Here is a 12,386-nt window from a genome sequence, read left to right on the forward strand (position 1 = left end):
ACTGACAGTGACGTGACGTGTAACTTTCAAGATATTGAATTTATTTATTGATTAATGATTGCATTTATAAATGAAATTTTAAATATTAAAGATTAAAAACATAACTTAATAACATGTCGAGTAAAAACAAATCATCGGATAGTTTGACAAGGAGTAAAGTAACTGAATGTGTTTGGAAAAAAGCTTTTTCATCTAGCACTGAATGGCCCGATAAGGTTAGCTGAAATAATCACGAGACTGAATGTTTTAAAGCAAATAACTTCTTTAATGTGATGTTATTGTTTATAGGAAGAGTTTCTGGACGTGATCTACTGGATGCGGCAAGCTATAGGTATTGCTTTGGGATTGTGTTGGGGTATATTGCCATTGAAAGGATTTGTCGGATTATTGCTGTAAGATATAAATGTTGTATTAAACTTCTTATTTGAATTTGGAATCATATAAATAAGTAAAATGATAAAACTTCAACATGTATAATCATGACATTTTTTTAGGTTTGTGCTTGTGAATGCTGCAGTGATTTACATTTATGTAAATAATTTTCAAAGTGTGGATGAAGAAGAATTTGGAGGGATGTGGGAAATAACGAAAGAAGGTTTCATGACTTCATTTGCTGGGTTTTTGGTAAGAGCATGATTTAATAAAATTTTTAATTTAAATATTGATGACTAATTCTATATAATTGATATTAAACTTTGTTAAATATCTGATAAAATACTAAAAATTGTTTATATTTACAGGTAACATGGATTATAATGTACACAGGATTACATGGAACTAACAGCTTATGAAATTAAATTGTGACTAGAAGAATAAGATATTTATAAGACATCAACCTAAAAACGAGTGTAGTACAAAGGTTTTAAGGTCTTATATTTGAAGTTTTTTTTTAATTTCACCACATTGCTTATTTAAGTAAAAAGTTTTTTCTACTTCGAAGTTATCTATTTATTTTTTATCTGAAACATACTTTGTTACAATCCCAATGTATTTAAAGTTTTATTTAGCCAAAATTACTAGCCAGATTTAAGTGCCAAAATTTTTATTATGTTTATTTACAAATGAATACTATAGTTATTATTTAATATCAATCAAAAATAAAAAAAAAATCATCAAGTCTAAGCAGAATGTATTTGTAAATTATACATTAAGAGTATAATTTTGTTTAAGGTATTTAATGAGGCTGTGTTTACACTGCAGCTTTTGTTATTTTATGGTCTATAAAATTAGTAATAGTTCAAAATGAACATTTATTATTTATGATCCAAATTACAGTGTATAAACATTTAAATTTATTGTAAATTTTTTATTAGGTTTTTTACTAAGACAATAAATAATTACCTATTAAGTTTACTATTAATGAATGCAAAGTAATAAACATATTTTATTTAATTCGCTAAAATAATTCCATATTTTTTTTATTTTTAAATGTTATTTGTTGCATGTAAGAATCATATGTTTAAATTGAGTTCTTTGTTTTGAACACTATTATAATGGTTGATTTAGAATCTATTGGTTTTATTTTACTACTATCTCTGCTGAATTTGAAACTATTGAGAAATTTAAAAAAATATATGTATTGCATCAACTCTTCTTTGAATCTCTGATATGATGCTTTTACGCTTAAGTTATTTTTAATAGATATTTAGAGATAACACATTTTCCTCTAAATTTCTCTATTCAATAAAAAAAAAACCTGACTAAATAAGTTTTTAATCATCTCTCCAAGTAACTAATACGTCATCTGTTCGATATCTCTGAGTTATGGTAGTATCTTTAAAGTCCATACGAGTGCCTGCTGCATATGCAATTACACCCGCATGTGCTATCATAACTCCATTATCTATGCAGAATCTTTCATCAGTTGCGAATATTTTTGCACCTCTCTCTGAACACATCACTCCCATCATTTCTTGCAAGTGTTCATTACATCCAACTCCTCCTACTATTAAGACCTGGCAATAAATGTAAAGTGTAATAATATTTGTAAGATAAAAAAAAAATTAGGGATATTAATATTGTCATTAAAAATTGAAACCATCTTTTCATTTCTTGTACATGTTAATTATCTTTAATATATTCTAAAACTTTTTTAAGAAAAGCCATTTATGGGAATGCCTTCCTTCGAATGAAAAAATGGGAATGTATGTTTCATATTATGACTAATCAAATTAAATAAAATTAGAAAAAAACTTAAGTTTTTTATACTTTACCTCATCTGATCCACAGTGAGCCATTGCTCTCTCAGTTATTTCAACCAGCATTGCAAATACAGTTTCTTGTAACGAATAGCACAGATCTTCTGGTGTATATTCCTTTAATAATTCATCTATTCTGTCTTCCATAAATGATAATATTCCTGAGAAACTTACATCCATACCTTTGTAAAAGTAAAAAGATAAATCTGTTAATGCAAACATAATTATATACACATTATTCAAATGTTTTTATTTTCACTTAGTTTAAAAAAATTCAACTAGACCGGCTGTATAAGTGTGTACAGCTTCAACATTTTAAATACAATGTAAATATTCAGTCTTTAGATTACTAACCTCATTCTATGTTTCTTAATTATTTATATATTTGGTAGATAATATGAAATTAATGTATACCTTTAACACAATACGGCAAATGTAAATATTTTTTCCCCTTTTTAGCCATTTGCTCAATATTGTAGCCGGGACTGGGTGCATTAGATAATTTTAATACCCTTGCAAATCTAATGACAAAACAAGTATCAGAATGTAATCCTATGTAAAATACTTCACCAGCGAATAAAAGAAAAACCAAATATAGAAAAAAAAAAATTAATTAATACAAATTACGTTAAAAATTGGTAATTTATTATAGCATTTGCATGATTCTTTTTTTCAACTTTAAATAAGTTATAACAATTTAAGATACATGAATCAAATATTCACATAGAAAACTTACTGACTTACGTTTTATCGCGAGATATATTCTTACCTATCTAGACAATTGCCAACAGCAATATCTATTGTCTCTCCGAATATCCTGTACCTCTGTCTAGAATAAGCTATAACCTGTGTATTTCCACCGCTAACATACAAAACTGTTGGATTATTTGCTTTTGTAATCAGTCTACCCATTTCAATATCTGTTAATTATTGCTAAGATATATTTATTTCTTAAAAGCATACAACAATTTGTTCTAGAGGTTGGTGGTGCATGTTGGGGATGGTTAATATTTTTTACATTGGCAATGTCTGTGGGTGGCAGTGGCAATTATACTACCAAAAGAGACATTTACTGCCCACATATAAATTAAATAAAAACATAGGTAGGACATCACTCATCAAATTATTTTTAAAAAGGATACGTCCAATGCAATGATTGACACCAAGAATTGGTTTGTTCCACAGTTTAGCGCATGTTCTAGCTACAATAGCACACACCATTAGTGGTGCCCCCATTCCTGGGCCCTTCGTATAACAGACAACATCTATTTCCTCAGGTTTTATCCCCGATTGTCCTAGTGCTTCCTGAAGAACCTCATGAATGTTCTGTTGATGGTGTTCTGCTGTTTCTCTAGGCAGAAAACCTGCATTTATAATATAAATATACGACATTATTTTCTAACAAATCACTGTTATTTACGATTAATTATTTAAAAAAAATTATCATGATTTCAATTTATTTATTCAAATGGTTTAAAGAAGTTTTAAGATTATAATGACTATATAGGAAGATAATCTAATTCCAAACGTTCCAAAACAATCATATAAAATCATTTCAGAATACAAACGTTACCTTCACCTGGCGGCGTGATATATGTTCGTCGGCAATTTGCAAGTATTTCACCATCTTTCACTATACCTATTCCAAGTTTATTTGCACTTCCTTCGAATCCTATTGCTATAACCATTTTCTGAATTAAGATTGTATTTTTCACTTTAACACGCTGTTCTATATTTACAAAATAATCATAACATCATTGTCAGTGTCACATTACAAACGTCATTTTTTTTTATAATCTTCCTCTCAGTAAAGGCAAAGGTAATTATAAAATTTGATATATTATATCTTTGAGTAAGCTTAACATTTGAATTATAATGTTATTGTTCGTATTGCCTAATTCGAAACTTTTTTTAATTAAAGACTCGGAATTACTAAATTTGCAACTTTAATATACTATATTAAAAAAAAACACTTTCATAGCGCTTATATCGCATACAGAGGATCATAAGCAGTTGTTAACTGTGCTACAGTTTAATTGTAATTGATATTAATAATAATTTATTAATAGTGTTTGTTTTGTATAAAAAAGCAATACTATTTTTCTGTAATAAAAATATATTTTCATAAAATTAATTGAATAACTAAATCCCTACCTAATGTTTGTAATTCGAAATGGTTGTCACATTTTTACTCCATCAAGTTAAATAATTATACAAAAAAAGGGGCCATCTCTTTATTAATCTGTTTCCCTTAAAAATATGTGACCAAAAATAAATTACGACTACTTGCGATTAAATGCGTTTATTCTGGGCACTATGAACGACAATATATATATTTTAAATAAAAATTAAGTTTCAGCTGCTTCTTGAATAACCTCATCGACGAAATCAGCCAGCATATCTTCAACAGAAATACCATCATTTTTAGTAGCCAACTTTAAAGTTGCACCATCTGTTGTGTCCGTGTCAACTACAGCATTTTCAACGATCTCACCATTTGCTAAATCTTCCTTTTGTATACCATTAACTTTGGAAACTATTTCAAGATCATCTATGTTCTTTTCAGCTTCTACATCTTCCGTATCTCTAACCACTTGCCCGCAAGTTATTTGTATGTCATCTGTATCGTTTGTACTGGGTAAGTTTTCATCATCCATTTTTTCTAAAACCTTAACATTTTCTGTTCCTTCATTTGGATAATCATAACTGACTTCCTGTGAAAGAGATTTTTCTTCTTCAATTGTGTCATTAGATGTGTTTAATGGCATTTGAGTAGCGGCTTCATGAATGAGCATTTTATCTTGTTCAGTGTCTATGTCTTTAATATTTTCTTGGGTAAGACAATTTTCTATAGAATTATTTTCCTGTATTACATCACTTGCATTATGTATATCTTTTTCATTTTGTTCGTCTTCCATTGCTTGTTCAGCATCTTTGCTTATGTTAACGTTTTTATTTAACTCAACAACCTCAACTTCATTGTTTTCAGAGTCGTCGCACATTTCAACTGATCTCACGGATTCACTGCTTAAACTTATCTGATCAGCTTCATCAATGTCTAACCGAGGCCTTTTGTTCGAGGGCTCATCAGCTATTGTTATTATTTCACTTTCAATGGCAGCTGTGGGAACTCTGAAAAGTTAATAGTTTATATGTTATAAGTTATTTAATCATTTATTAATAATGATTAAAGTATATCTAACAAACATATATATTTTTTTTAATGAATTTTTTTTTAGTTGCACTTACTTATCAGGCCCCAATAATGACTCCAACACTGCTTTATTTTTTTCTGAAATCTTTTTCTTAATTTGGTTTTCCTTTGCTGTCTCTTTTGGTTGTTCTAAAGCAAAGTTAAGTGATGGCGGTGAGCAATGTAAGTGCATTCGTATGTCCAGTAGCGCTTGGGTACAGAATTTTGCTATCTGGGAATGTTAAGACAAACAAAAAAAATTATCTTTTAATTGTTAATATTCGAAATGGATATTTATGTATTACTTGCCAATAGAAAAAAAATTGAAAATTTCATATTAATTATTATACAATGGCAAGAATTTTTGCAGTACTCTATATGGTAGCAACATTTGTACTTAAGTACTATGAACCACATGAAACATGCTGGATCCTCTCGTATCTCTCTAGTATTATTTTACTGACAATCGAAAAGCATGTGTAATGCATCTTATTCAATAGATTTTATTGTCTTTGATAATAAAGTATACACTTACCTCAGAATTTTGCATATTCACAAGCATGCTATACAAATGTAGGCAGTACTGTGTGGGAGGGGGTACCGTCACGGGTGTTGTCTTACGAGCAGCTTCCAGCGCTCTCAGCAAATATAACAATTGATCGTCAGTGTAGGATGTATGGTTGTAGCATTCACGTACGAGGCTTTCTTGGATCAGCTAAAATAATAAACGTCTGGCTGATTGTTTGATATGTTAATGTAATTATTATTTATAAATATAATATTAGTTATAACAATATGATTTAATAATATACTTTACTCGCTAATGCTCTTAGCGAGTAAAGTATTAGTTTGAATTTAGTGTTTAAATTATCTTAAAGATACAACTCACGGTAAACTATACTCAAGCAATAGTTTGATCGCGCCATTTTTTTGCGACTATAAAGTGCATAGTAGAAAATTCTCCTCCAAGAAAAAATAAATTTATGTGACAACTTCTATGGTAAAGCATCAATAGGTTTTTCAAAGCGGTGGTTTATGGGACGCCTAGTGATGTAAAAGTCAACGAAAGGTTCGACTTAGTAAGATAAGCTGTACGCTTGATTGGAGAAGTAACTGATGGCTGACGAGCCGGTTGGCGTGGTTCGTAGATACTTGCCTTTCACGCCGAAGGTTGTGGGTTCGGTTCCCACCCAGGACAGACGTTTGTGTGTATGAACATGTCTGTTTGTCCTGAGTCTTGTTGTAATTATCTATATAACTATGTATTTACAAAAGAAAAGTAATATATGTAGTATATCAGTTGTCTGGTTTCCATAGTACAAGCTCTGTACAAGCTTAATTTGGGATCAGATGGCCGTGTGTGAAAAATGTCCCAGGATATTATTATTATAATTAAAACGGACATTGTTATTATTGTTATAAAAAAAAACGATTAAATCAGTTTCGAATAAAATTAATCTCAAATAGATATATACTATCATTTATAAATATAAATATTAGTATTACCTTATGAGTTGCAGGTTTTAAGAATCTTCCACAAACTGTTAGGAACATCTCGGCGCATTCCAGAGCTGCTATCGCCACTTCATTGTTTACTTCATCTGAACTGAATATATTGAAATATTATTTATTCATATTTCAAATGGAATGGTCACTTAAAGATAATATTTAATACTGCAAGCATGAGATGAACTACAAACACAAATTAAGCAGACGGAATCTCACTTGTGCCAGCCTGAGTTTAAGCCCACACCTTCGCAAGAAAAGCTTTTATTAAATCCTTAAAATAAAAACGAATAGAATTTACTCTTGCCTACAAGATTGTATTGTCATCAGTATAAAAAAAAGTAACCAATGTCCTTCCTTGTGTTCAACTTTGGGTGGTTTAGTCAAGCGTAGCAGATATACCGAGTTCCTTTTGCATTTATAATATTAATATACATTAGTCGTGAAACATAAAATGTGTTTACTAACAAGTTCAGTCAACCATGAGTTAAGTTAAATTCAAACATCATCATCATCCTTTTCTCGTCCACTGAACTCGATATTCAGCTCTCAATCTCCATCCGCTGCCAGCCACCTTGCATATATCGTCAGTCCACCTAGCTGGAGGGCGTCCTACGCTACGTTTGCCAAGGCGTGGTCAAACATATATAAAAAAATAAAGATGTTAATTCTACTAACACAACTATCTTATTCTTCTCCCCGGGCATATGAGCGGCTATTGTGCTCTCTTGCAATTGACTCGCCGCTAGTTTCCTCTTTGCTTTCTTGCTGAGGTGTTTAGTCGGTTGAGGGCCCATCTAGGAATATCGCACAGTTATTAAAAGTTAATATTTATATTTAAATTATTAGTAAATGTATAGTAAGTAACAGCCTGTAAATGTCCCACTGCTGGGCTAAGGCCTCCTCTCCCTTTTTGAGGAGAAAGTTTGGAGCTTATACTTATTATTAGTAAATGTATGATTATTTACATTATATTTGTTTTTGTTTCTATTCAATTCAATTCAATTCATCCATTTATTTGCTTTAAACATAATATACGTGTTTAGTCATTATAATCATGACTTGCAAATATTTTAACTTAATTAAGTTAAAATATTTGCAAGTCATATAATATAATTATAAGACATTACATTATATTATAATTCTTTATTTAAATATTTATTGCAGGAATTCTTTTACCGCGTAAAAACATTTGTCAACCAACCAGTCATGTAATTTTTTCTTAAATCTTAAATAAGGCAGATAATTAACGTCAGAATGCAACTTATTATAAATTTTCACTACCATACGGTCACAACTCTTTGAGCAGAGAGCTGTTTTACACGGTGGCATATACAATTTATTGGGGTAACTTTTTTTTATAGAGTAGGAAGGCCGACGAGCATATGGGCCAGCTGATGGTAAGTGGTCATCAACGCCCATAGACATTGGCATTGTAAGCAATGAAACCATCGCTTACATAGAAAATGCGCCACCAACCTTGGGAACTAAGATTTTATGTCCCTTGTGCCTGTAATTACACTGGCTCACTCACCCTTCAAACCGGAACACGACAATATCAAGTACTGCTGTTTTGCGGTAGAATATCTGATTAGTGGGTGGTACCTACCCATGATTCTCGTATTAAATGATACAATATTCTGATTAGTCTCAAAGTAATTATTTTTGAATTTCTTTACGAAGCATGCTGTTTCATATATGTAGATACAATGCAACATTAATAATTTGAGATTTTTAAATAAGTTTAAATGTTTATTTAATACTTATGTAATATGTTTTTGACCTTATTCTTATTTTCTCTAAAACTATAATTATGCAATTTTTAAAATTTAGTTATGTAAATTAATCTAGTTGTACCTATTGTTATATAATAATGATGTACTTGCCTTTAAAAGTGGTTTATGCAGAATGTGATATTATTTTGTTATTATATAGTTTTATATTTTAAATTATTTTTTTTTTTCTGTAAAATGCTAGTCCACTCATTCAAGTAAATAAATAAATTATTATTTATTATCTATACTAAAAAAATGTCAGTTGGCTCACAAATAACTCCAAAATAAGTTGTTTATATTTAATTGATTTAATTTTTCCACATTATTTAATATCTTTATTCAATTAATTACACTTACGGTTAGTTGAACAACTTTCTTTAGTGGCGTGATGTCGTGGACAATGTGTCCCGTCAGCTCATCCTCCCACAAGTGTCTGCTGTCGGATGTTCTATGAACGTGTAGGATGTTCAACCATTTACTCAGGGTGTTGTATGCTGTGGATCTTACTTTTCTGTGAAATAATTAAAACATGTATAAAAATTATGAAACAAATTATCAGGGTAATATTATATAGTATTATAGTAACAGTTGGTTAATATTCTACTGCTGGTCAAAGGGCTCGATGAGGTTTAGAGCCTCTTGTAGAATTTGATCAGACACATGCAGGTTTCCTCACATTGTATTCCTTTACCGCCGAGCTCTAAATACAAATTCAAATACAAATTCAGAACATGAAAACTCAGTGAGACTTTACCCCTAATCTTTAGGTATGAATTCATGTGGTATATAAATAATAAAAATTATAATTTTGGTCAATTATTTAGAGATAGATTATTATTATAACATGAAAAAGGCTATAATTAGAAGGCCTTTTAAAATAAACATGAAAATTTTAATAAAAAATTACTATTATATTTTAATTAACATTGAGAATACTTTAATAATAATAATAATATTTACCTGTAGTCTTCTATAGAATTATCTGAACTCCATCTTAATGTTTGCATCACACATCTTATTAATAATGGTGAGAATGGTATCAAGTTTGAACCTAAGCTAAAAAAAATACATCATATTAAAATCTCAATCTCAACAAGGACTGGATATTTAAACTTTTATTTCGCAAAGGTGAATAAAATAATTTGAAATACAGCCTAAATAATAAAAAAGAAATTTTCTGAATTTGAAAAAATTTCTTTTGTGATTTGAAATCGAGTTTAACTTTAAGCCCAATAATATTTTGTAATATGAAAGTATGTGAAATTCTGTTATTCTTTTTGATTTAGAAAAAAATTAGTTTAATCAAAATTAAAAAGAATAACAGAATTTCGAATAAGACATAACTATGGTGCTAATTCATATACTAATTACATTTTCAGTTCTGATTTATTATCATGTTCTAATTTCAAAACTAGATTTTTTAAACATTTTTTATTAAAAAAAAAAAAAATATGACTTCAAAGATTTACTCTGTATGTCAGATAAAAAGACATAAATTACTTACCACACAATTAAGGCATCTAAAGTTCTAAGAGCTTGTGTTTTCACAGATGCAATATTTACTTGCGAATTTATTCCACTGGTTACACTTAAAGCTCTAACTATAACATCTAAGATTATCTGTGGACGTATTGGTTTTGCTACTGGATATATTTCACTGTAAAAGATTAAACTTAATTGAATTAATATATGTATTTCTTATTATTCAAATAAAAATATATTTAAAGTATAGATATAGAAGAAATGGCAATAAATTCGGCAGTAAAAAAATGTGAAGAGTGTTTGATTTACTTCAATAAATTACAACCAAACCGAATAATCTCATATCATATGTGTCATCTATTTTATACGTGACATTGGCTGAATATTTTGCGCTCAAATAGCGTATATACACGCCAGAAAAGTGAAAAAAAAAAAGTACAACCATTACTAAGTGTCCCTCACTTAGTATTTTTTTAGGGTATATAAATATTTATAACTTAAGTATTTAGAATGTATAGAAAATATAATCAACTTACACCAACATAGCTTGAATGAAGACTAATACATTTTTTAACCTTATTTGTAATAATGATTGTTTGTCTTTCACATTTTTAAGATTCTTTGTTACATCTGTTAGTGCTATGGACAAAGCTGATTTAGCACTAGGTGTCTGTGCCTAAAAGTGAAAAAAAAATATGTAATACAAAATTTAAATTTAATTCAAATTTTAATTTAAATTTAATAAATCAATTTTATCTTTCTTTTATCTAATATATAGATGACAAGCAAAGTAAACCTTATTACACAAATATGAAGAAGTAACAACCACTTACGTGTTATATTTAATATATAACATAAATAATAAGATATCATTTACTTTTATGAGAGTCGAGATGGCCTAGTGGTTAGAACCAAATTTTTCAACCTGAATTATCATGTGCTTAATTTGTGTTTATAATTCATCTTGTGCTTGACGGTGAAGGAAAACATTGTGAGGAAACCTGCATGTGTCTAATTTCATTGAAATTCTGCCACATGTGTATTCTACCAACCCGCATTGGAGCAGCGTGGTGGAATAAGCTCCAAACCTTCTCCTTAAAAGGGAGAGGAGTAGGAGGAGGAGGAGGTCCTTAGCCCAACAGTGGGACATTAACAGGCTGTTACTGTTACTTTTATGAATAAATACATGGATTTTAAAAATAGAAAATTAAATAATATACTGTTATATCAATTTTAATACCATTTCTGTATCCTTATACATGTCAACAGCATTAGGGAACACTGCACTAATGAGGGTATGAGCCGCGTTACATAGTAGACCAATCTGATCTCTCCAACTTGATTTTGGAGTTGCTGTCTTTTCTTTTGTTGGGCGAACCTTAAATCAAATATTGTAATAATATTAAATAATTAATTAATCTTTATAAATTATATAAATACTTTACTTACATAAACATACATTCTTCATTCATACAGACATATATAGCATATTAAAACCACAAGAGGAGTAAAGATAAATAAACAGCTTTGACTATAAATGTTATATATATAGGAACAAGTTGTTATACATATATATAAAAACTAATATAAGATTAATTTATATTTAATTGGATCAAAATCACCTGTTGCAAGGCATGTGCACATTTTGCTGCTTCAATCACATTAAAGTAATTATTGGAGCTTATAAAACCAGCTAAATAATTTTCTGTGTTGCTACGATGCTGCATACAATATTTGGGGAACCTGAAAATAAATGTTGTAGGTAAAAATCTGCCTCCATCTTATTCTAAATTTAAATTGATATTTTAATATAATAAATAAGAAAAATCTTAACAATTGAGGTTATTTATTACCGGTTTATAACATTTTTCAGCTCGCGTAACCATTTGTTGCAATTATAGTCTTTTTGTTTTATAAGATTTTGGAAAAAACCTGAAAGTGCTTCTTTTACCGCTTCACTGTTGTTTGGATCCACGGTTTGAACTTTATTAAGCACTATATCTGAAATGCAATATGTAAAATTTATTATCAGTTCCAATATTATTGACACAAAGTGCTACTAATTGAATAAAAAATTAAAATTATACCCATTTTAATTTTTTTTATTAATATGAATATCAATTTTTAAGGTCTGTTGTGTTTTTTATTTTACAATTTGTCAATTGCACGTGTTTTTTCAAAATTTTGTTTACATGAGACTTGACCATGTTCTGACAGAGCAATAAGCTGACT

At 29.3% G+C, this 12,386-nt stretch overlaps 3 protein-coding genes across 3 annotated transcripts; 1 reads left to right on the forward strand and 2 right to left on the reverse strand.

Annotated features, from left to right (window-relative positions):
- The first annotated feature begins 1 nt into the window (after position 1).
- Positions 2–1,148, forward strand: LOC126774498 (respirasome Complex Assembly Factor 1). The gene is made up of 4 exons (XM_050496063.1): positions 2–215; positions 289–392; positions 495–624; positions 741–1,148. Exons 1-4 carry the CDS (start codon positions 114–116, stop codon positions 789–791), a joined length of 387 nt encoding a protein of 128 aa, XP_050352020.1. The 5' UTR covers positions 2–113; the 3' UTR covers positions 792–1,148.
- Positions 740–3,952, reverse strand: LOC126774485 (tRNA N6-adenosine threonylcarbamoyltransferase). The gene is made up of 6 exons (XM_050496047.1): positions 3,772–3,952; positions 3,341–3,562; positions 2,968–3,118; positions 2,613–2,719; positions 2,214–2,380; positions 740–1,955 (listed from the first exon to the last, which is right to left on the reverse strand). The coding sequence occupies exons 1-6, from the start codon at positions 3,884–3,886 to the stop codon at positions 1,713–1,715; spliced, it is 1,005 nt and encodes a 334-aa protein (XP_050352004.1). The 5' UTR covers positions 3,887–3,952; the 3' UTR covers positions 740–1,712.
- Positions 3,953–4,484: 532 nt separating this feature from the next.
- Positions 4,485–12,373, reverse strand: LOC126774454 (proline-, glutamic acid- and leucine-rich protein 1-like). The gene is made up of 13 exons (XM_050496003.1): positions 12,242–12,373; positions 12,008–12,155; positions 11,777–11,897; positions 11,395–11,532; positions 10,691–10,830; positions 10,177–10,329; positions 9,633–9,728; positions 9,030–9,183; positions 7,576–7,694; positions 6,898–6,997; positions 5,927–6,106; positions 5,448–5,623; positions 4,485–5,330 (listed from the first exon to the last, which is right to left on the reverse strand). The coding sequence occupies exons 1-13, from the start codon at positions 12,243–12,245 to the stop codon at positions 4,547–4,549; spliced, it is 2,313 nt and encodes a 770-aa protein (XP_050351960.1). The 5' UTR covers positions 12,246–12,373; the 3' UTR covers positions 4,485–4,546.
- Positions 12,374–12,386: the final 13 nt, after the last annotated feature.

This window comes from Nymphalis io, chromosome 16 (genome assembly GCF_905147045.1).
Source record: "Nymphalis io chromosome 16, ilAglIoxx1.1, whole genome shotgun sequence".
Lineage (NCBI taxonomy): Eukaryota > Metazoa > Arthropoda > Insecta > Lepidoptera > Nymphalidae > Nymphalis > Nymphalis io.